Source organism: Rhinoderma darwinii, chromosome 9 (assembly GCF_050947455.1).
Source record: "Rhinoderma darwinii isolate aRhiDar2 chromosome 9, aRhiDar2.hap1, whole genome shotgun sequence".
NCBI classification, from domain to species: Eukaryota; Metazoa; Chordata; class Amphibia; order Anura; family Rhinodermatidae; genus Rhinoderma; species Rhinoderma darwinii.
In genome coordinates, this window is record NC_134695.1 from 47,126,517 (window position 1) to 47,153,033 (window position 26,517).

Below are 26,517 nucleotides of genomic sequence, written 5' to 3' on the forward strand. Positions count from 1 at the left end.
TGATCCACTCTTTTGTATCACATTGTCATTGGGGGGGAGATGGGTAGCAGCAAGAACCATTTGCTCATCTGCCATGAGAAAATACAGAATGTTGAAAAGTAATGTTTAGAGAGGGGTTCAAACATAATAACAGCAGAGAATGTGTGGGGAAGCTGATATTTGTGCCACAGATCTCATTTTCAATATCATTCCAAAGAAGTTGTATTGTTTGGTAACGTCTTATGTGGTAAAGTCGAGAGTTACACCTCCAGAAGAGGTTCTTAGTTGAGTAGCCAAATTTGTGATATTCCATTTGAATTTATTTTGAACATTGTAAATATTTTTTTGGAAGGGTCACTTTCCTGAATTTGTAAAATCATCCAATGTTTAAATTTACCACCCCTTTTATTTTTCAGAAAATTATGCAGACTATTGGTGCTCTAAACTGGAAAATGTTGAGTCTCCCTTTGCCAAGTGTCATTCTACAATAGACCCAACTGAATATGCAAAGGTTGGTTGTAATTATGTGCGTGGTGCGTGCAATCCCAAGCTCATGCAGTTGTATTCTTCTTACTATTTAATATTTTTCACCCACAGAGGTGCCGCTATGATTCATGTAACTGTAAGGACAGTGAGCACTGTATGTGTGCAGCCCTCTCCTCCTACGTAAGAGCCTGTGCTTCTAAAGGGTTCATTCTTTGGGGATGGAAGGATGGAATCTGTGGTAAGAGCATCTTAATTAGCTAATTTTAAAGACACATTAGCTATAACCATGATGTTTATTATTATTGGCAAGGGCATACCTAGAGGAGAGGGGACCCATAATAAAATAATCAAAATGGGGCCCCTCCTGATGCTGGCTCTCTCTACTGCTCCTTTAGGAGCTATTTATTTCATGTTTTTTGGCCTACGTTTGACGAATACGCCGGGAAAAGCTCCTGATGTATACGTTAAACGTAGGCTATAATGAATGCCTAACAGTTGGATTCCTCACCAATAGGCTCTAATGGTATCCATTTAACAGCTATGTCATGGACTCTAAGGACTCTTTTCATGACATATCCATTGAATGGATATGTTTGTAGCCTAAGGGTGGCGGATGCCACTGTTAGGAATCCATTTAACGCTTCCGCCACCCATAGACTATAATGGCATCTATTTAATGGATACCTCATGAAAAGCTCATGACGTATCTGTTAAATGCCATGTAGTGGCATCCATCACCCTTAAACGACCATGTAAAAAAACGTTTTTACTGGACTTCGCAGAACCGTGACGTGAACGGTCCCTAACTTGCTCTTTCCAACCCATTGTCTTTCTCCGTTGTTTGCATATGTGCCAGTTTTTTTTGTAGAAATGGAGTCCTATAAATGTTGACACCCATGAGAAAGTGGAATGACACCATGCTGAGCTCTGACCTTCCATCTCCACACTCTTCATAGTAGCCTTATGAGCCTTAACAAGAGATTATTTTTTTATTTTTTTTATAGAAGAATACTGTTGTGTTCTGCCGTAGCTTAAATACTCAATTATTTTATTCCATTATTTTTGCTCCTTCTATATGTCTATCATGAATTTCATTGCTTAATTGAATACATTGATATGGGCAGAATTAAATTAACATAATTTCTTAAAAAGATTGAAAACTTATTTTTGTTACATTATCTATTGTACAAATTACTATGCATTTAAATCAATTTAATGTGTAAAATTCAAAGGTAGAAAACATTGGTTTTCCCTTTTTATTCCCTACAGACAAGGACATAAATTCTTGTCCATCTACCCAAGTTTATCTGTATAACTTGACTACATGCCAGCTGACCTGTCGATCCCTGGCAGAGGGAGAGAAGGCTTGTGCCAATGTGTTTACACCAGTAGATGGTTGTGGGTGTCCAGATGGAGAGTACTTGAATGAGAAGGATCAATGTGTATCCATATCCCAATGTTCCTGCTATTACCAAGGCACATATGTGAAACCATTAGACGTTATCCTCAAGCATGATGAACGTTGGTAAGTGCTTTCAAACACCTTAAACTGTTCAACACAATAAGTTATAGCATTGTATTATTACATGGGAAATACAGGTACCTGTACTCTTACACATCTGGTACCACTGTCAAATATGGTTGGAAACTAGATGCTAACAATGTAAGGGGATGTATGAGGTAGTTAAAAATAGAGTCTGCTTTTTTTTTTATTGTTGCAGAAATAGCGCCACCTTGCTCCATGAGCTGTGTCTGGTAATGCAGCTCAGACCCGTTCACTTGAATAGGGCTGAGCTGAAATACCAGATAGACAACAGTGGCACTGTTTCTGAAAAAAAAAAAAAAGATTTATACAACCCCTTTTAAATAAACATCGTCTTCTATCTTCTTCTATCCACATCTATTATTCACTAGTTTATTATATTTTCACTAGTCATCAACGGTTCTCTAAAAATGTTTAATAGAAAGTTTTTTACACAGCCGTTTGAAAAAACGGTGCGTAAAAAAGCACCCCGTAAAAACAAGTGCATGTCACTTCTTGAGCTGTTTTTGGAGCCGTTTTTCATTGGGTCATTAAAAAAACAGCTCCAAAAACGGCCGTAAAAAACGCATGATGCTTAAAAAATGGCTGAAAATCAGAGGCTATTTTCCCTTGAAAACAGCTCTGTATTTTACAGCCATTTTTCGTTTTGCGTGTGAACATACCCTTAATGTTACAACATGTAAGGTACAAACATGAAATAAATCTATTAGTATAAAATGTATTTAATACATGAATGATTTTTTATTAAGTTTGTCATTCACAAGTTCTATGTAGTTATTAATGATATATTCCATTATTTTTGAAAACAGCTCCTGCCATAACGGGAAGCTCCTCTGTACCTCCCATGTCAATGAAAGTAAGGAGATATTAAAATGTTCTCTTTATATTCTGTACTTGTTTTTTTTTTGTATAAAATTTTAATACAACCAATAACAGAGTGAGATTGTAAGATCCTGACTTTTGCATTAGCAAAAAGATGTATTTCAAGGGGTTATCTGCCTTTGACAATCCCTATTTGTCAAAAATGTCCCGCAATGATCACAGTGTGTCCCATGCTGGGTCACCAGACTGTCAACTGTTATATGCTGACAGCGAGTCAGCTTATTAAAATCAATGAGTTGGCCATGTAATGCACAGACAGACCAAGTCCCCCCTTTTTTGGGGGTAGTGGGATAATCTTTTAATTATATGTTAAAGGGATTGTCCAGGATTGGCCATCAACATCTGATAGGTGGTGGTCTGACTTTCGGCAGCCCCGCCATATGCAGCACCACAGCCTCTTCAAAACAGCTGATCAGTGGGGGTGCCGGTAGTCGGACCCCCACCGATCAGATGTTGGTGGCCTATCCTGGACTACCCCTTTAACATATAATTAAAATATCAATTTCTTATGTTTGGACAACCACTTTAAGATGTATTGTAGTGCTTCATGTCTAAGCACCACAAAATGATGGCATATGACAGGATGATAAACACTTTATGTACAGAAATAAGACAACACTTTGCTCAAGTAGACATTAAGTTCCCAATGACAGTTCGTTCACTACTTGCTGTGTCTGTGTAACATTACCAGGAATGTATTCAGAATTCATACACCCGCAGCACCAAAAGTAACATATGTGCCTCCAACAAGAATTGCTGCTAATGCATTATTCATGATCTCTTACCGGTGGACTGTGCATCATCACCAGAAGAGATGGGGTGGGCCCTGAGTATTGGCAATTTTGATTATTCGCCCATTAGTGAATTTCCTATTTTGGGCCTCAATTTGCCTCATTTAAAACAATGTAGACTTAAATACAAGTTTCTCTTCCTTTACTGAATATATGATTACTTGAAGAAAATAAGAAAAATTCCCCAAAACACTAAAGATAGTAGAATTGATTTAACAGCTTTGAGGTTTACAGTGAAATAGTAATTTGCATTTAAAAAAATCCTAGTAATATCATTTGTAAGGCCAAAAAAAAAGACATATGCACATCCAGTTCAGCCTAATATTCTGCAATGTTGATACAGAGGAAGGCAAAATCCCTATAATGGAAAAAAAACTATTTTCCCATATTAGGGAAATCTTCCTTCCAAACTCCAATGTAGCAATCAGAATAAAACCCTGGATCATAATCCCATCTACCGTAATCTAGTAACCATAACTTGTAATATTATTACACTCAGAAAATCATCAAGGCCCCTTTGAACCGAATTCACCGTAACAACTTCCTATGGCAGAGAGTTCCATAGTCTCACTGCTCTTACAGTAAAGAATCTGCTTCTATGTTGGTGTAGAAACATTCTTTCCTCTCTTCTTAGAGGATATCCCCTTTTTATAGTTACAGTCCTCGGTATAAACAGATAATGAGAGAGACCTCTGTATCAACCTTTGATATATTTATACACATTTATAATGTCACCCCCTCAGCCATCTTTTTCTAAATAATATTGTTCTAATTTTATCGTTTTTGTGGGTAGTCCACCCATTACATTTATTTAGTTTCATGCCTTTAAACCTGCTCAAGCTCTACTATGTATTTCTTTTGCACTGGTGCCCAAAACTCTACACAATAATTTATTTGCAGTCTGACTAGTGATTTTTAAAGTGGTAGACCTATGTTCTCGTCATGTGCTTCTATGCTCTTTTTGATGCATACCATGATCTTATTTGACTTGGCAGCAGCTGTCTGACACTGGTTGCTACTGTTAAGTTTATTGTCAACTAAAATTCCTAAATCCTTTTCCATGTCAGTTTTACCTAGAGTTTCCCATTTAGTATGTAAGGGTGACATGTATTTTCCCTTCCCACGTGCCATAACCTTACAATTATCAGTGTTAAACCTCATTTGCCACTACTCTGCCCAACCTCTCCAGATCTATTTGTAAAAGAATACTGCCCTCCTTTATGTTAATTACTATACACAGTTTAGTATCATTAGCAACAAAAACATATTTGACTGTGCAATCCCTCTATAAGTTCAGTAATAAATATATTAAACAGAAAAGGGCCCAATACTGACCCCCGTTGTAGCCTACTAGTAATGGGGACCCAATTTAACTATTTACTGTTCATAACCACTTTCTGTAATTTATCACGGAGCCTGAGTTACTTACCCATTTACACACATTTTTCCCCCAGTCCCAGCCCAGCATTTTCATGTACCAACCTTTTAAGTGGCACAGTATCAAATGCTTTGAAAAAAAAATCAAGATATATGACATTCAATGACTCACCTTGGTCCAGTGTAGATCTTACCTCCTCATAGACACTGATCAGATTAGTTTGATAGGACCGATCCCTCATAAACTCATGCTGATATAAAGTTACATATTTATTCTCATTGAGATACTCCAGAAAAGCATCACTTAGACAACCTTTAAACATTTTACCAACAATGTAGGTTACCGAACTATAGTTTCCAGTCTCCCTTTTTGATCCATTTTTTTTAATATTGACATCACATTTGCTATCTACCAGTCGTGTGGAATGAACCCAGTGATTATAGAATCCTTAAAGGGGTTGTTCGGTTTTAGTAAATTCATGTTATTTCTTGTTCATTCTGTATTAATTCCTGAAGGTTTCCTATATCTCTACTTGTTGTTATTCAGTAGGAACTTTCATTGTTTATTTCCAGTTGATAATATTCTGTTCATGGTCATGATGGACACACAGGTGCACAGCTTGTTACAGTATGTGTTTTAGAGCTGTGTCCTCCTACCCTTCCGGCACGTGTGTTCATCACATGACAATGGACAGAATGGTATCCATTGGAAGCAAACAATGAATGTTTCTATTGAATAACAACAAGCAGAGTTCTTGAAAACCATAAGAAATTAATTCAGAAAGTATACTGGAAAATTGCATAACTTTTAATTATGATAAATATATTAATTTGCTAAAACAACCCCTTTAAATATCACAAATAATGGACGGTCTATCACTGTGTGGTTAGTTATAAAGCAGACCTTTTTTTCTACTCTAGGACAACCCTTCTAAGTGATAGATATACTACAGATTTATATCAGATATACTACAGTCATCTTGTGTCTTTTTACAGCTTGCCCCGCGGGAAAAGTCTACTTTGACTGTAACAAGGCCAACTCAGGTGTTTCGGGAGCCACAGTACACAGGAGCTGCAAGACTCTGGGTGTTGACTATGTATGTTGTGTCTCTTTAAAGATTTAGTATTATTATAATTTTTAAGTGTAATGTAAAATTATAATTGTGAAGCAGAAATTGTATAATGAGTTTTACTTCCAATATAGTTTCAGAGAGAGTGCATCTCAGGTTGTGTTTGCCCCAATGGACTTCTAGATGATGGCGCGGATGGCTGTGTCCCTGAAGACAGATGTCCTTGTGTCCATAATGAAGACATTTATCCCCATGGATCCCAGGTCAAAGTGGATTGCAACACATGGTAACGTAACAGTTTAATGGACAAAGTAAAATACGTAATATAAAGCAAAATATAGGTCCTACATATAACAGCCCAACAGAAAATCCCTATGCCCTATAAGATTAGTATAAGAAACATTTTCATACTATGAGCACTTTGTCACAGGTATCATTTGTTGGAAAGTGATGAATAATAAGTCCATCCTTGCAAAATTCAATGATACGCGGTGGACATAAGAACCCCATCAGTGGTGAGCGCTTTAGCGTTAGTACTTTAAAGGGTGCACTTTTGCTTGCGCACACAGGATAGGCCATCAGTATATTATTGGTGCGGGTCCGACACCGCACCGATCAGATGCTACGGCTGGCTCTAGACGCCGGATGTTATAAAGGGTATGCAGTAGTTGTAACCGGAAGCAGATGGCTCCGACTACTGAATAGCGGCCTTGCTGCAGAGCTGCAGTATTGCAGCTCGGACTCTATTCCGTGATCGGAGCCATCTGCTACCGGCATGGACATCTGGGTGTAGAACCCCCTCAGATCATATACTGATGACCTATCCTGTGGATAGGTCATCAGTTGTCCATGCCTGGACAACCCCTTTAAAGCTCCTGGGTCCCAAAGTAAAATCTTTAACAGGGCATGTGCCATTTTTAAAACTATGTCTACTTATGCGCTAGAGGAGTCTGCTACCTCAGTACCCCCTATAACTGCGCTCTTAGCTTGCTCTCAGTATCTTTGTGTCTGTAGCAATAAAATAATGACTGCCAAGAACATCATAGAAAGTGATAATGTAATGCAGGATGTACAATCTGAATGATTATTTTTGTAACAAAAAAAATTAAGATAATAAAAAATGTGGTAGAATTATTGAAACAGAAAAATAAAATATCCTTCCTCCTGTGTTTGAACATTGATGGCCTATACCCAAGATAGGCCATCAATGTATTACTGGTGGCAATCCGGCCCCTTGGACCTCTGATAAAAGAAGTGCAATGTCCCCTTCACTGCAGTACCCAACACAGCAGTACACTCGTCCATGCAGCTTTGTCTAGTACTAAGGCTCTGCCGCAGCTCATCCCCTATGGACTTTCTCAAAGAAAGGGGTACCCTATTCGGTTCTCCACTCTATGAGCCAGATCTAAGAGCTGCTTCTTAACTGCATTTGCATGAAAATGAGTGGCCAAGTTGGCTTACCCTGGAGATAACACCTGATTGTTGTAGAAATCAGATCCATGACGATCAGATGATCGCTGCGCCTGTTTCTACTCAAAAAGGAGTTTAGTTCATGTGATTCATTAATAATCTACTTACATACCAATACATCTAATTGGATATTTTCACTTATATAGCTTATGTAAGAGAGGAAAGTGGACGTGTACTAATGCTGTTTGTTATGGAACCTGTACAATCTATGGAAATGGTCATTATATCACATTCGATGAAAAGTTTTATGACTTTGATGGAAATTGTCAATTTGTGGCTGCCCAGGTAAGCATTGCAATTCTAATGTAACTATTAATAGCAACTATCTGCCCTACTGACCACAGGCTTGGACCTCTGTTCTCTCTCTACTATTCTATCTACTATTTAATCATGTATTATTAGGTCCTTTGTTAATATGATACTCTGAGATTTCTCATTTACTAGCCTTTTCTTATGCCATGACATAATATAAGGTGTTCGTGAAACTTGAAATTCCAACCTATAATCCTAGAATGGAGTCCCTTGCTAGCTGAAGGTGGAGTTGTATTTAGTTTAGCTTTAAAAGTAGGGGAAAGATATTATTCTTTCTTTCTGAACTATTTAAGTCAATATTTTTCTGGAAATGAAACCCTAAGATAGTTTTTAAATATGTGCATATGATAGAAATACATGGCATTGATTTTTAACAATAGCGCAGAATTAAGTAAAATAATTCAAAGTGAATAAGTCAAATATAAACTGTGCTGTCAAAATATGAAAGATTGATCTGTGAACGTTATTCAATAATAGTAACGATAACAAGTTAATTATGTATTTTTCCATCATGGAACCATGTTTTTAATAAGAAAGTTGCTCCTTATTACCATACCGGTGCAAATGGGACCCTGGAAACAGGGAGCCAACCCAGGTTGGTCACATCCCCATTGCTAATGATTAGTGAGAATCTGTGCAGGACTCCTCTCTCCCTATAGGGTATGTAAGGGGGTATAGAATTGGTCAAAGTTTCATGGAAAGTGGTGGGTGCCCTTCTGTCTTCAAGCTCTAAGTATTTGTTTAATGAAAATATATCTTTAATAGAAGTGCTTGCTGTGACATTTTCTGTACGAAGCTCAATAATGTAATTTATTTAATAACAGGACTACTGTGGTCCTAACCATTCTGCTGGCAACTTCAGCATCATCACGGAAAACATCCCATGTGGCACCACTGGTGTTACTTGTTCAAAGTCTATAAAAGTCTTCCTAGGGGTATGTATTTTATAACTAGATTATCCTGGTTGCTTTAATACCTTACATGAAATTATTAACAATAGTCTTATTATTTATTTATGTTTAATGTGGTCACATTTTTTAAAAAGTTAAATCACTGATTTTCATATGTCAAACCAATGGGGTGGTCTGGTTTCGAATTTCATTTAAAAAAAATGGAATTAAGGAATTATGACTTATTAGAGGTAGTCCCTCGTTCTAGATCCTCATCTATAAGACTTAAGGGTGGCTACAAAGAAAATCTCTGGCTCTGGAGGACCTGGCACATCTGATCTGTGCATTACACTGTCCATTGATTCCGTTGGACACAGTGAAATTCTTTATTTTACCTGTGGTGGCGCTGTAGGGGATTTAAATACTTGCTGACACATTCCCCCACAGATTATCACGTACTGAAGGAGGTTTCAGCACTTGGATGAACTGTGATTAGCTTATACAAGGTGGCATTTAGAACAAAGAGTGAATTTCTAGTGGACAACCTCTTTAAAGGATTATTCCATCTTATAAAATAATGGTATATCGCTTAGATATAGCATCACGTTTTGTGATTTGTGTTGTCTGATCTATGGGAACCACACCAATCCAGAGAATGAAGGGGCTAAAGCTCTTATACTACAATCGCTTCACTGTTTTGCACTGCACAGCGGTGCCATGGCCATCCGAAAAATTAAATGGTCCAGTTGAGATTCCGTGCAGAGTTGGGTGGCCAGGAGCACCACGGTGCAAGGAAAACTTTGGGTCGAGACAGCTCGTTGATCGGCATTGATCGGCGCTCATTTGCTTCTTTTCACAAGGAGCTATGTTTGGGGACTACAATCGTTACTACAATTGCTCGTCCTCATACATTTCTATCATCTCGGCAGCCGACAACAATAATATTTTCTACTGCATAAACGATGTGTCCAGCCGATGAACGAACATTTGCTCGTCCATCGGCTAATTGTTGCACTATGTACATAGGGCAATGATCGGGATGAGCGTTCACATGAACGCTTGTATTCCTGATAATTGGCCCATGTAAAAGGGCCTTTAGAAGGGGACAGAGCGTTAAATAATTCTCATTATCAATGAGGGTCCCAGAGGTCAGTACACCACCGATCATATCTTGGTAAAATGCAATCACTTTATAACATAGGAATAACTCTTTAATAGACCAATTTTATGCATTTATACATACAAATATTCAGTGTAAAAAATGTAAGGGACATTTTTCCCTACTCACCATTTGAGCAGCATTTCATATGAACAAAACGAAGGCACCTAATACTGAGTTAATTATGAGCATATCATTAAATAAAAGGATAACACATCTTTATAAACAGGAGCACTGGTTTTTACTTGTCGGTTAATGTAAAAACATCTGGAATAGACCAGTATTCTCCCCACCTTGGTATTTTCAGTTTCAAGCCCTCAGGATTTATGCCAAAAGCCAATGTCTGCCATATGTTTCTTGTGCTCACCGAGATCTTCAAGCTAAATGTAATGTACTTGTGTTAATATACAATATTATAGCTTATTCTAAACTAGTTAGACAAAAAGATTCCTAGTGACATATGTATGGGACAGTGGTCCCCAACCCTTTTCAGGTCATGAGCCACATTCTACTATGACAGATAGCATTGAGCCAGACTAAATAGTAAAAGTGAAGAATCCTATTAAATATATAGCCTAGTGATATGACTTTTACCCTAGTGGTAACTGGCTCTAATACCAAGTTCCAATAATGTTATGCCATCTTGGTTGCCACTAGTGCACAATAGATTCTAGAGCTGTCAACAGCTGGAGAGCCACATGTAGGGGGCTCAAGAACCATTGGTTGGGGTACACTGGTACAGGGTATGCACAGGTAAAATTTGCAACTTAGCCCCTACTCCTGGGAGGCCCATAGGTCCCAAAAATAGAGTATTATATATGGAGGCTGAGTGACATATCAAGCTAATTGAACAGTGATATAACCATACAAGGCTACATCACTATGCATATGACTATTTGAATTTGTTATTGTTTGCAGTTCATATAAAGCGCTTTGTAATTACAAAGCTATTACCTGTTAGGTGGCAGGCCACGGGTTACATACCATGGAGGCAGCTAATGTTATTACTGATTTTATCAGTATTAGGGCTAGATGATTTATTAAGAGGCACACAGGAGCCGATGTCAGCTGAGCCATCAGTCCAGCTCACTAATGGATTTGGCTGAAAATGTCGTTCAGCAGCTTCTAAGTACAGTGGATACATAGAAGCTGCAGTACAGAAACGGAGCCAAATTTCTAATTAAAGTGTATTAGAAAAGTGCTTAGTATCACAAAATACTTACATTAAAAAAGGCATCAAAGGTTTCCATAGGCCGTAACTATTTATTAGAAAGAACAGATTACCAAGCAAGGTGGAAGATATCAGCGTCTAAAGAGTCATATGACAGTAATATTGTTAAAATGCTATAAGATGCGTACAAGCATGAAGTAACATTTACCTCCTGCGGTTATATTTTTTCCATCTTTTAGAGCACTGTATTGAAGTTAGCAGACAGTCATATAGAGGAAACAGTAGGGGAAGGCGTGAAGCATGTGACATATCTGACCCGTGAAGTGGGGATTTACCTGGTCATTGAAGCAAGCAATGGAATTCTTCTTATTTGGGATAGAAAAACCACCATTTTCATCAAGGTGTCACCAGCATACAAGGTAGGAAAATAATATACAATGTTCAGTGATTGCAGAATGTGAAAAAAAATAAACACTTTGCCTAGCACAATGTCGCACAGTCCGTAGGAGAATAGGAGCTTACAATCTAAATGAACAACAAATGCAAAGGAAGAAAGGAACTTACACTCTAAATGGACAAGCGGCTACAGCTACCACTATAGGGTGTTTAGAAGCTTATTGCATACTGTTTTATTATTAAGTTCAATGTATAAACAGTATGCAGTAAGGTTCTCATCGCCCCCTAGTGGTGACTGCAAGAAGTCAAAATTGTATTATTCAGATCTTTTTTTTATGCAGTGATTTTGCTTCTGTGTATCAGAAAAAAAAGAGTTCTACCCGTTATAAAGATATATTAAGAAAAAAATTAGCAAAGCATTTTTAACCCTTTTTTTAATTAAAAAAATAAAATAGTGTTCAAGTATTGACATTCACCTTACGTATAATACCATGAGATGGCTATACATCAATATAACATAGCTCTAATGTTTGTGTGGTTTCTGACTTTATTAAAATTCCAACTCCTTTATTTTTTGTTCTAGGGAAAACTTTGTGGTTTATGTGGAAATTTTGATGACAACTCACAAAATGACTTTAAGACCAGTCACATGTTACAAGTCACCGATGTGCTGGAATTTGGAAACAGCTGGAAAGTTGATGCCACGTGTCCTGATGCATCAGACATTGTGAATCCCTGTAGTCAAAAACCACACCGCCACTCCTGGGCCGAAAAACAGTGCGCACTAATCAAAAGCGAAGTATTTGCAGTCTGTCATAGCAAGGTAAACAGATAAGACTGCCACAGACTTTATGCAAACTGTCATATGTATATTATATCAAGGTTCTCTATTGTAATGATGCATTAAGTCTAGAGCAGTGCTATGCAAAATGTGAGGCCCCCCCCCGTTCTTGATGAGGTGCCCCAGAATCAGCAAGGCAAACCCGCTTTCCCAAGACATGACCCTTATGTCCCTGCAAACTGGGGCATATTGGCTCATACTGAAGGCACTGTAGCTGATACTTGGGAACTATGGCTGGCGCTGTCCCTCTTTTGGTATGAAAAAAATCACCATAAAAATGAAAAAAAAAAAGCGAAAAGCCCAGCTCTTGAAGATGGTTTCTCACCCATTAGCGTAAGCTTTTTTTAGTTGAAAATGTTTTTGAAAAATTCAAATCAATTGAATCTACTTATTTAAGGTTGACCCAAAACCATTTTACGAGGCCTGTGTAAATGATGCCTGCTCATGTGACAGTGGAGGAGACTGTGAATGCTTCTGTACTGCAGTTTCTGCCTATGCTCAGGAATGCACTAAAGCCGAAGCCTGTGTCTACTGGAGAACACCAGACGTATGCCGTGAGTAAAATATTAAGTACAATTACTTTGGGGACACATTAGCTTTGGCGGAAAGTTCTTCACTATCCCAAGTCTGCAGGAGGGATGGATATGTATAAGGGCTCATTTACACGAACACGAATCTCGTCTATGTGACGGCTGTTAGAAAACAACGGCCGTCACACGGACCCTTGTATTTCAATAGGGCCATTCACACGACCATGGTTTCAACGGAGCATGTGAAAGGTCCGTTAAAAAATAGGACGTATCCTATTTTACTGTGTGTCACGCTTCCCTCCATATAATCTAGTCTGTAAAGGATCCGTGTCAATGCGTCCTGCACGGATCCACCTTGACCGTGGAAAACTGCAGTTTTTTAACGTCCGAGGTGGGCTACGTTCTTGTGAATGTAGCCTAAGTTAATAGCGATTGAGGCCCCATTGGAACAAAGTTTTTCAGTCATAATACAGCACCCTTAAAAGTCTATGGGCACATACTGTTCCATGTCCCTCAAAAAATAAAAATTGTAGCGGTGTTCCATCCCAATTTATATTAAGAAGGGATAATCCTATTTTTTTTTTCTCTATTCTTGTTCCTTGGATCTGGAAGGTGGGTGGAGTGGGTTGGCATTCTGTAGGTTATTGTGTGGAGTATTTTTTTGTATTACTCTCCATTGTGATTGTATCACAATAATTTACTGAATAAAAAGAAAATATTTAATAAAAAAAAGAAACAAAAAAGGAGGGATTATCCCTTGGAAGTATTGCTTCCACCTGGGTCCACAGGTCGCATTTCAGACATATATTTGAGATTAGTTTTTGCATGGTCATGTTAGATCACCTGCATATACATTATTAGTACACATGTATACAGTACAGATGTCTTGAATATTTCAAATTTGTTAAGACATGTAACGTAATAATTTACAGTAAACTTTCTTTACTTCCACTTTAGCCATATTTTGTGACTACTACAATCCTAAGGATGAATGTGAGTGGCACTATCACCCATGTGGCAATCACAGCATTCAGACCTGCCGTTCCATTAACAATGTCTATACAAATGTCACCATTACTTATCTGGAAGGTAAGCTAAGCACTCTACTACGTTACAGATCAGCAATACCAAAAATGTCATTTTAATTAAATGTTTTAGTAATAATATTTTGGACTTAGGTCTATACAATTTATATTAAAGTTTAAAATATTAAAGGGATATTCCAATTCCAGTAAATAATTCCAGTTCATTGTACAGTTCATTATAAAATTTTCTAATTTACATTATTTGTGTATAAATTTCTCATAGTTTTCAAGATCTCTGTATGCATGTATTGAATCAGAACCTACTTCTAGGGGATATAAACTTGTCCTGGTTATGTAATGGACACACAGGTGCTTGGCCATAAACCGGTGTGTCCGCCACATGTCTAGATCATATTTTTATCCCCTTGGAAGTAAACCATGAGGAAATGATACGTAAATCATATAGGAAATTTCAATATCTTTTCATTACACAACAGTGCTAAAACCGGAATACCCCTTTAAGAAAATCGATGTAATATAATTACCATTCTGTCTACAGTAATATTAGGGGGGATATATTTTACTTAAATCAGATTGTATTGATGTTATTAGTGATAATTGTTATACTTGTATCTTAACCAACATTATAATCTGTGTTTTTAGGCTGTTACCCTACTTGCCCAGAGGACAGGCCCATATATGATGAGTTAAACAGAATTTGTGTAACCAAGGAAGACTGTGGCTGTTATATTAACAATACTCACTACGAGATTGGTGATGAGGTGCCTACTACTGACACATGTACCACTTGGTAAATATTACTACTGCCTACAAGAAGACAGAGCTTTATATACCGAAAAGGCAAACTATTGATATGCTTGGGTCCACAGAGTATTAGCATAGTGACTTTGGTGATAGTATTCAATAAGGGGATATAATTCTCACAGCGACCTAAACATCAATAATTGTAAGTAATCAAAGCTAAATGTTAATTAAGCAAATTGAAATGTTTAGAAATTGCTATATAGGGATAGTATATATTCTAGTACAATAGACAATAAAACAATGTCATCAAGTACCTTTTAAGCCAGCAAGATACAACACTGGGGCAAATTTACTACAATGTTTGGGTCTATAAAGTGTCGAAAAATGTGCCAAATTTTGGTACTATACACTTTTTAAAAGTGTCTCAAAAAAGGGGCGTTGGTTATGGAAAAGGGGCATGGCTTAAAAGGGAACAAAATAATCCAAATCAAAGGTGGTATAAAGAATATAAACGTGTCTAACAGTTCATGCAAGATGCACCAAAATGATCACATGGCATGCAGCACTGTGATAAGTCTTGTGACTGCGTGGTCTAAGTTTACGTTGTTTAACTATTAGACAGTATTAGCAAATTTGTGGCAATATATTTGTTTTCTGTTTCAGTATCTGTACCCCAGAAGCAAAGGTTGAATGTGTCTACAATCCATCAGGTAGAGTATGATGAATTATGATAATTGTTTTAATATTTTTGCATGGTGTATCTAAATTTTATGAGGATTTTGTTGAACGTCTGTACAATAGTTCAGGTTAGTTCAATGTCACAGACTTCATGTTTGATAAACTAAATTACTAGCGGTGGCATGCCGGACAAGCAAGAAGACAAGGTCTTGAAGGAAGTCCTCATGGAAAGCTTTATTCCATTACTTATATGGTGTTTGAAGAAGATTTAATAGGACCAAGGCAGTACGCAGAATTTTGTTAATGGGGGGGGGTTACTGGTATAGTTATACATATACAGAATACCGCAATGGGAAAGGCTAGGTATGTTCACATAAATTATTATACTATAAATTATTATATTAAAACATGACAGTGCAGCCATTATGGTATTTGATATTAAATTCCCAAACCTCTGCTATCTAGTGAATTTGCATGATATGAAAGACAGAGTGATGTCTTCCATGTGATCCTTCTAAGGTTCTTCCAATCAGGATGTAGTAAACATGAGTGATATTTATTATGAACAACGTAATTCACATTCCATACATTCGTTACAGCATGTTTCTGTATCATCGATGGGATAAGATATGAAGAAGGTGAAATCATATCCAAAGAAGAGCAATCTGGAGTTTGCATTGAGATAAGATGTGAAAATGGGACAGGAAAGGCCTACTTTGAACTGTGTTCTTCTTCCGTACCCACCACTACATCAACCACTACTGTCACTACAACTCCTATTGTATCCACCACAACAGGTAATAATAATTCCAGAGATTTGCCTGTCTGGCATGTCAATGATTTTTCAATGCTTAGACCACGTAGAACACTAGCCATTAGTGTTTTGGACTTTGTTAGTAAATATTTGCCAAATTGTTCTCTTCTGGGCCCTATTTGTTTTAATATGTTCGTAAGTGATATTGGAGATGGTTTGGTTTGGTAAGGTATGCCTGTTTTCCATTGACACAAAGTGTGTAATAGGGTTAATATTCCTGGAGGTGTCTCTAATATGGAAAATTATTTAATTATCCTGGAAAAATAGTAAAAAAATGGAGATTCACTGTTTCTAAATGTGAAATGACACACTTGGGAAGAACGAATCCTCTGTCTGAGTATTACATAGGTATTTCTGTGTTAACCAGGAATTCAGATGAGAAGGATTAAGGGGAAAGGATTTTTGACATTAAAATAAGTCAACAGAGTGGCCAGGCAGTAGAGAAAGCTAGCAGAATGCTTGTCTGCATAGATAGAGGTATAACCAGCAGAAAGGGGAGATTGTGATCCCGCTGTATAGAGCGCTAATGAGATCACATTTTTAATATTGTGTTCAGTTCTGGAGATATCACTTACAAAAAAGTTATTGAGAAAAAAAAACAGGTCCAAAGACAGGCTCCAAAAATACTGGAAGGTCTTAAAGAGTAACTAAACGTTCACCAAATTTCTGAAATGTCATAGTGACATGTCAGAAGTTTTGATTGGTGGAGGTCTGAGCACTGAGACCCCCACCAATCGCTAATATGAAGCAGCAGAAGTGCTTGTGTGAGCGCTGAGCCGCTTAGTCTCTATTTGGCTTTTTCTGGAAATCAATGTAGTGGAGTACAGGCCCAAAAAAATCTATGAACCCATACACCGCTACATCGGCCTTCCGGAAGAAGCCGAACAAAAACTAAGCGGCTCAGCGCTCACCTGAGCATTTCTGCCACTTTGTTATTGCGATCGGTGGTGGTCTCAGTGCTCGGACCCCCACCAATCAAAACTTCGGACATGTCACTATGACATGTCAGAAGTTTGTTGAACGTTTATTTACCCTTCAAACATAAAACTTATCAAGAGATCCTTTTAAGAACTTAATTTTTACAGCCTTGAGGAAATAAGGGAAAGTGGCGACATGATCAAAATCTCTAAATAAAGAGGGAAGTATTTTAAATAAAAATCTTAACACAAGAACAAGGGGGCAAAATCTGAAATTTGTTGGGGGAAACTTTAGAAGAAATGTCAGAATTTTTATTTTTTTTACTGAAATAATAGCTTGGAAATTCAAAAGTAATGGTTTTTAAACATGCCTGGGATAAATATATATCTATCCTAAGAGATGTCAATCTTCTATGATCTCTTATTACTTTACTATGGAGCTTGTTCACAACCATAACCATAAATGTCTTATGGCTTATAACTCATCCCTAATATAATATTTTGTATGAACCAAAATTTTAACTAACTTGAACTTTTGGATTTTCACAACAAAGTTTAACAATATTTTTATTTTCAGTTATCACCACAACTCCTTTGACATCAACACCCCCTTCATCTACAACAAGTAAGTACTTATTACTGCTATTAAACAGCAATTATTACCCATCAAGATTCTGCTTTACTGAAACTTGTATTTCATAAATACATATGAAATGTTAAATATTTTAATATTTTTTTTTAATATTGTAAAGTTAACTGAATAGTAATCTGTAAGTGCTGTTTGTCCAGGCACAAGGGCAAATCTTTATATGTGGCTCTATGAGGTACTGCAGGTCAACCCAAAGAGCACTGCTGCTTCCTCATTCTGCTGATTGTGGGGTCCCTGGAAAATTGGGCTACCACCAGTCAAACATGTATGGCCAAATAGTCGTCAGGAAGACATTTTATCACTTTATGGCAAATAGGTTTATGCCATTTAAAGGGGTTGTCCAGGATCAGAAGAACCTTGCTGCTTTCTTCCAAAAACAGCGCCACACCTGTCCATGGGTTGTGTCAAGCATTGCCGCTCAGCTTCATTGAAATAAATTTGTACTGATTTGCAATACTACACACAACTTGTGGACAGGTGGGTTGCTGTTTTTGGAAGACAGTAGCCATGTTTTTCTAATCCTGGACATCCCCTTTAAGTCTTTTTTCTTTCTATAGATTATTATTTTATTTATTTATTGTTTTGTTAATATAACAGGTTAAACTTTAAGGACTTATATCTTACAATGTACAATCCACTAACTACGTAACTTTTTGCCATCATCTTATGTGATGTTGCTGACAGGTCTACACCAAGAACAATAGCTTGTATGATTTTGCATATTAAAAATCTGAAAAGTTTGTGTAACTATCTCATGTGATCTTTTGTATAGCTTGTGTTTATGAAAAAGTTTGCAAATGGACCGAATGGTTTGATGTCAGTAAGCCTGGAGATGGTCCGGATAGTGGCGATTATGAAACATATGATGAAATAAGAAAGCATCATCATCAATTCTGTGATATCCCAGAGCAGATCCAATGCAGAGCAGCAAATGCTCCTGATGTCAGCTTGGATGAATTGAAACAGGTTGTACATTGCAATGTGTCATATGGACTCATCTGTAGGAACAGTGAGCAGAACGCAGAGAACAGCCTTTGGCAAAAGTGCTTCAATTATGAGACTAGAATGGACTGTTGCGACTACGAGTGTGCTCATTCCACAACAAGTACTACAACTTCAACTACCACATCTACTACCACAACACCAACTACCACTACTTACTCTAGTACAATTACTACAACTCCAGAAACAACAACTTCACCAACGACAACTTCACCAACGACAACTTCACCAACACCTACACCGACAACTACACCAACAACTACACCAACACCTACACCGACAACTACACCAACAACTACACCAACACCGACAACTACACCAACAACTTCACCAACACCTACACCGACAACTACACCAACAACTACACCAACACCTACACCGACAACTACACCAACAACTACACCAACACCTACACCGACAACTACACCAACAACTACACCAACAACTTCACCAACAACAACTTCACCAACAACTTCACCAACTACGACTTCAACAGTTACTACTACAATAGAAACAACAACATCAGGTGAGAAATACGATGAAATTTTAATATAATAAAAAATATAAAAGCACTTGATTGAAATGGCTAAGGAATCGACATTTACATTTAATACAGGGGAATTAGCAAAGAGAATAAGGGCCACAGCAGAATAACAGAAGCTTTTTAAAGAGACATGTACTCTACATATGTGCGTTGATTGCATTGCTGAGAATACTGACCTTGAAATGCTGCGTTCAAGTTGTACGTCTCGCAAACTGTTATTCTTGATTTCATGACATTTTCATTTACGAATATTCAGGTGCCAACAGTGATTTGCTTTTCTTTTACTCTAAACCTCCAAAAATGGCCTTCACTTGCCGTCACTTGCTAATTGTTAACTTATATCTGTGCTAAAAAATATGCTACTACTTGATATGTATGTTCAGTATAAACATTATATATTCAATTTATACCAAATAATGAGAAGTGATTATAATGGAGGAGATCGACGGTCGAACTCTCAACTGCTTTTGCGTAGTCAGCAGGATATAACATACAGTATCTGCCCAATTATCCCTAATATTAGGTTGACTAATACCTAAAAGTGGTCTTTTTGAGTGTAATAGACAAACTATGTAAAGAAATATTAATAAATACATTTTCTCACTGGTAATTTAAAAGGTATTCCCATTTTAAACATTTCATATCTACAGGATGTGGTCCTCTCCACTAAAGTCTACTTGTGATTTGGAAAGAAATGAGTGATGTTCCCCTGGTGACAGTCCCAGAGTAGGGACCCTCACCTATTTTGCATTTATTGTATATATACTTTTGATATAACATAAATGTTTAAGATGGAAATATACCTTAAAACTATTTGCTATCTAAAACTGTTTCTTCCATATGATGCTAGTTTATAATGGGCTGTAGCATGTCCTGGAAACTGTGCAGTAAAAGAAACGAAACAAGAAAATGTTTCTTTTTTCTTAAATTATGAATGTCAATATTACTATCTACTATCTATAATCAGCATTACCAAAATTTAATTTGTTAAAATTTGGAATTTTAAATTAAATTAAAACTAAAAAAGTACTTCCATATAAAACAATGGACTCAATTAAAATCTAATACTATAAATTTGAAATCAATAAGGTATGAATTTATATCTTATATTATTTTTATTAAGAACATATAGGCATTTATATTCGTTTTAGATTTAATAGAATGTTGCATTGACTATTTCAATATAACCATGAATCCCGATTTCTGTATATTATACTAAATGTGAATGAGTTCACATCTATAATCTCAGATGAAGGGAAGGGTTTGTTTCTAATTTTTTAATATCCACTAAGAAAATAATATGTTTCTGAAATTATTACCTTTCCTAGTCAATAAGTTCTGCAACAAACCTATGTACACTATTATCAACTCTTCACACAGGGGCAAATGTACTAATGTGTCTGCAGTTTAAATGTCTCCTGAAGTGGTGCTAAACGTTTGACAAACTTCTGACATGTTATAGTGATATGTCAGAAGTTTGGATTGGTGGGGTCTGAGCACGGAGACCCCCACCAATCTCTAGAACTAAGCAGCTGAAGCAGCTCGTGTGAGCACTCAGCCGCTTCGTGTCTGTTCAGCTTTTTCCGGAAAACCGATGTATCGGAGTACGGGCTCATAGACTTTCTATTGAGTCCGTACACGATACATTTATTTACTGGACTGGACTTATAGGTAAAGTCCTCCAGAGGCATCTACCCCCGAATCATACAATCAGATTTCTAAATTTATCAAAATAGATCAATGAGAGTCCTTTAAAGGTCTTATAGAAATAAATTGGCTAGACATGATTGAGTACACAAAAGATTTTCATGAAATGGTGAGAATGATAATTTCACTTTCTTTTAAGGCAATTTCAATCTTCTAGAAGACAAAATAAATGTACATACAGCCCTGTCTGCATTGCCAAAAGTGTTTCATTCCAAATGAACTGCCTGCTGATTTCTTCTATACAGTATATCTTGATTTCCTTATCTATTGATCTTCATATGACCTGATGAAAACCCTTCAAGAGGGTTCTAGATAATATGATAGAGTTTTACTTAGAATTTTCTTTTAAATCAAGGAATTACCAAACACATAGATGTTATCTGAATGCGTACATTGTTCTGTTTTATTTAGCACCTCCTGACTGTGATCCTCTGTGCTCATGGTCAGAATAGTTTGATGTGAGTTATTACAAATATGAGACCTATGAGTATTTTATGTATATACAGTATGTACACCCTTGCTAGTAGCCTGCACACAGTAAAGTCTAAACTATCATTTGTTCCTTAGAGCTCATGATAAGGTTATTTATTTGGTAAATATGTATATATTTCTCTCCTCTTCTAAATAGTACCTCCTAGCTGCGATCCTCTGTGCAGCTGGTCAAAATGGTTTGATGTGAGTTATCCCAAATATGAGCCTAATGGAGGAGATTTTGAGACCTATGAGAACATCCAGAAGGTTGGATTTGAAGTGTGTGAGGGGCCTAATAGACCAGAGAACATTTCCTGCAGAACACAGAAATTCCCAGATATGTCACTAGACCAGCTGGGACAGATAGTGACGTGTGATGTCTCCACTGGACTCATCTGTAACAACAAAGATCAGACAGGGTTCATGCCTGTGTGCTACAACTACGAGATCAGTGTCTACTGCTGCCGTCCTTTACCTGATTACTGCTTCTCTACAACCTCTCAGACTACTACAACAACTCAAAGTACAACAAGTACAACACCAACAACTACCACCCCCAAGACTACAACTCCAATTATCACAAAGACAACAACAACTACATCGTTGACCACATCTCCAAGTAAGATACATTCCGTATGCATGGATTAAATTTAGGACCCTTTCACCACACTTGTTCTCTACAATTAAGGGAAAAAAATTAAACAAATTCACCATAACAAAGATGCACTAAATGCACCAGAATACTATTAAGGTACAAATAAATACCAATACCAAAAACAGGCCAAAAATTCCATATAATGATCTACGTATATCAATATACATGCACAATCCCTATAAATATATATGTAGATACTACCACATAAATACTAAATAACGTATTAGCACACCATAAGTACCATACAAAAAGATTTTTATTATATTTAATCACAAATAGTAAAAACAATGGCCATCACGACCTAAAATGACAAACAAGTTTAAAACAACATGGTGGTGGTGGGGGGACTACAACATACAGAGCAGCTTATCACGCCAATACAATTTAAAAGTAGCAAAAAATAGCACAAAATATCACATGAAATAGCAATTAATATTGCACGAGGAGACATAAAGTGTATACACTCAGTACATTACTGTTTATCAGTGCTGTCTCAAAGATAAAGAAACATCTACAGCATGGATACCACTAAGGTTGAATACCAACCACTGTGCTGCATAGTGAGTCCCAAATACCACCAAACCACCACCACAGAACCCTGACACGCGTTTCGCCGTCAGCTTTTTTAAGGGGTTTTTACTATTTGTGATTAAATATAATAAAAATCTTTTTGGATGGTACTTATGGTGTGCTAATACTTTATTTAGTATTTATATGGTAGTATCTACATATATATTTATAGGGATTGTACTATTAAGGTACTGTGCAGAAACATGTCAAATGATGACAACATACATTTTTTAAAGAAAAAAAAACATTCCCAAAAAGCATATAGAAGAATGTGATGTGAAAGGGACCTTATTGCAGTGTTTTTCTACTGTCTGATTAATTTAGAACAAGATAATCAACTTAATGTATTTTATGTATATACAGTATGTACACCCTTGCTAGTAGCCAGCACACAGTAAAGTCTAAACTATCATTTGTTCCTTAGAGCTCATGATAAGGTTATTTATTTGGTAAATGTGTATATATTTCTCTCCTCTTCTAAATAGCTTCTCCTAGCTGCGAACCTCCATGCGGCTGGTCAAAATGGTTTGATGTGAGTTATCCCAAATATGAGCCTAATGGAGGAGATTTTGAGACCTATGAGAACATCCAGAAGGCTGGATTTGAAGTGTGCGAGAGGCCTAATAGACCAGAGAACATTTCCTGCCGAGCACAGAAATTCCCAGATATGTCACAAGACCAGCTGGGACAGATAGTGACGTGTGATGTCTCCACTGGACTCATCTGTAACAACAAAGATCAGACAGGGTTCATGCCTGTGTGCTACAACTACGAGATCAGTGTCTACTGCTGCCGTCCTTTACCTGATTATTGTTTTACAACTACCTCTGAAACTACTGCAACAACATTAACACCCACCACAACAAGTAAAAGTACAATTACTCCAGAGGTAACAACTCCCACTACTACAGAGACTACAACAACATCTGTGACCACAACACCAACACCCACCACAACAACTGAAAGTACAACTACTTCAGAGGTAACAACGCCCACTACTACAGAGACTACAACAACAACAACTGTAACCACAACACCAACACCCACCACAACAACTGAAATTACAACTACTCCAGAGGTAACAACTCCCACTACTACAGAGACTACAACAACATCTGTGACCACAACACCAACACCCACTACAACAACTGAAAGTACAACTACTTCAGAGGTAACAACTCCCACAACTACAGAGACTACAACAACATCAGTAACCACAACACCAACACCCACCACAACAACTGAAAGTACAACTACTTCAGAGGTAACAACTCCCACAACTACAGAGACTACAACAACATCTGTAACCACAACACCAACACCCACCACAACAACTGAAAGTACAACTACTCCAGAGGTAACAACGCCCACTACTACAGAGACTACAACAACAACAACAACTGTAACCACAACACCAACACCAACCACAACAACTGAAAGTACAACTACTTCAGAGGTAACAACTCCTACTACTACAGAGACTACAACAACATCTGTAACCACAACACCAACACCCACCACAACAACTGAAAGTACAACTACTCCAGAGGTAACAACTCCCACTACTACAGAGACTACAACAACATCTGTGACCACAACACCAACACCCACCACGACAGCTGAAAGTACAACTACTCCAGAGGTAACAACTCCCACTACTACAGAGACTACAACAACATCTGTAACCACAACACCAACACCCACCACAACAACTGAAAGTACAACTACTCCAGAGGTAACAACTCCCACTACTACAGAGACTACAACAACATCTGTGACCACAACACCAACACCCACCACGACAGCTGAAAGTACAACTACTCCAGAGGTAACAACTCCCACTACTACAGAGACTACAACAACATCTGTAACCACAACACCAAACCCCACCACAACAACTGAAAGTACAACTACTCCAGAGGTAACAACTCCCACTACTACAGAGACTACAACAACATCTGTGACCACAACACCAACACCCACCACGACAGCTGAAAGTACAACTACTCCAGAGGTAACAACTCCCACTACTACAGAGACTACAACAACATCTGTAACCACAACACCAACACCCACCACAACAACTGAAAGTACAACTACTTCAGTGTTCACAAGTACTACAACTCCCACTACTACAGAGACCACAACTATATCAACTGAAAGTACAACTACTCCAATAGTAACGAGTACTACAGTGACTACAACTCCCACTACTACAGTGTTCACAACTACTGCTGGATCTGTGCCTACATTATCGACCACTACCGTTATTGATACTACAACTACCCCAGAGCTAACATCTACTCCAGAGACTACAACAGAAACTACGACAAAGACCACAACTAGTTCAACATCTGGAATCCCAAGTAAGGGAAAACAAAGGATAGCAAATATTTATTTATGTTCTTTTTTTTAGTGCATAGTTATTTGTTTTAAATGGATTGCATGAAAATTGCATTTTAAAAAAAGTACCTAGTTCCCAAAGCAAATAGAAACTTATTACTAATCAATTACATAGGAACGTCTTAATGCAGACATATAATTATTATTTTGTGAATGATAACTTCACGCAGCTTAACTTCCTATGTATGCTTTGTGTGCATTGTGTTGCGCACCAGTGTGCTTTGCTCGTGGCATGTGTTTTTCACTCACTCGCAAAGCACAATTAATTTTTTTTCAATGGAATTGATACGCAAATCACGCACAGCACACGGATGTGCATCCGTGTGCTGTCCATGGTGTTCACACACCCATTGACTTCAATGGGCACATAGGTACGTGAAAACGCACCAATATAGGACATGCAGTGAGTTTCACACAACGGATTCTCACTGCATGAAAACTCACGCATGTGTGAATAGCCTCATTGAAATCAATGGGCCCATGTGATGCGCGTGATTTGCACACAGACGAGTTTTACGCTCGTCTGAATGAGCCCTTAGGATGCTTGTTTTGTAATTACTCTTTTGGTTTTCTACATCTTTTAGTTGGTGCCCAATTTTAATGTTCTGGACATGATTTGAAATATCCTTCTTCACAATGCAAGATATTACTAATTTCTTAATATAGATGATGACAAATTAACTCATGTATAATTTATATTTGTGTAACAAATTTGCACTTTCAGCTTAAAGTCTATAGATTTGGTACTACTATTGACAAAGGTGTAACTTTAAACTCCTAGGTTCCAATGCAATACTGTAACAGGTCCCCGATCTACCATGTGCCATTTATAATATTGGTATCTTATTATGTTTCAGAGGGGCCTTTAGGCCCCCACAGGAGCCAAGGCTACCTCTGCACCCTCTATAGCTATACATCAGGGCACAGTTCATTTAAATGTATCTCTAGGTGTCTCATGAAAAATATTGTAGAAGGAACCTCCTAGCAGAAAGGTATTGTCCAAAGCAGACACCCCCTTTACATAAAAAATGGAAAACCACTTTAAGATTGAAGTATAGTATTCACATTGCCTGAACAATTCATAAAAGGAAACCAAATGAAAATTAGAGGTGGTGTTCCTTATAACATGCCCAAATATTGGATATCCAAGACACTTCAAATGGTTACTATATGTGAAGTGTAGGGCCAATAAATAATATAACAATTTATCAGTGATAGCTATAACAGGGATCTAGTGGACACACAAATATATGCCTTTTTTAATTTATGAGAATTAAATTCTAATGGTAGTATATATAGTAAAGGAGCTGTCTTATCACAGACAAACTTGTCACACTGGAGCCGCTGTGGTGGCCACATTGTCTGGCTCCTGATACCCCCAGTAAATAGCTGATTATGCTGGGGGAATAGTGACCAGCTA

At 37.4% G+C, this 26,517-nt stretch overlaps 1 protein-coding gene across 1 annotated transcript in view; it reads left to right on the forward strand.

Annotated features, from left to right (window-relative positions):
- MUC2 (mucin 2, oligomeric mucus/gel-forming) overlaps positions 1-26,517 on the forward strand; it is a 76,336-nt gene that overhangs the window by 16,936 nt on the left and 32,883 nt on the right. Inside the window, exons 14-32 of the mRNA XM_075836755.1 lie at positions 396-490; positions 577-703; positions 1,735-1,990; positions 2,818-2,864; positions 6,055-6,155; positions 6,263-6,414; positions 7,745-7,883; positions 8,735-8,845; positions 11,370-11,549; positions 12,110-12,349; positions 12,765-12,921; positions 13,855-13,986; positions 14,586-14,733; positions 15,351-15,397; positions 15,965-16,162; positions 17,674-17,721; positions 18,518-19,273; positions 21,627-22,088; positions 23,180-25,060. Of these exons, the coding sequence (XP_075692870.1) occupies positions 396-490; positions 577-703; positions 1,735-1,990; positions 2,818-2,864; positions 6,055-6,155; positions 6,263-6,414; positions 7,745-7,883; positions 8,735-8,845; positions 11,370-11,549; positions 12,110-12,349; positions 12,765-12,921; positions 13,855-13,986; positions 14,586-14,733; positions 15,351-15,397; positions 15,965-16,162; positions 17,674-17,721; positions 18,518-19,273; positions 21,627-22,088; positions 23,180-25,060 (5,277 nt within the window). The remainder of the gene's footprint in view (positions 1-395; positions 491-576; positions 704-1,734; positions 1,991-2,817; positions 2,865-6,054; positions 6,156-6,262; positions 6,415-7,744; positions 7,884-8,734; positions 8,846-11,369; positions 11,550-12,109; positions 12,350-12,764; positions 12,922-13,854; positions 13,987-14,585; positions 14,734-15,350; positions 15,398-15,964; positions 16,163-17,673; positions 17,722-18,517; positions 19,274-21,626; positions 22,089-23,179; positions 25,061-26,517) is intronic.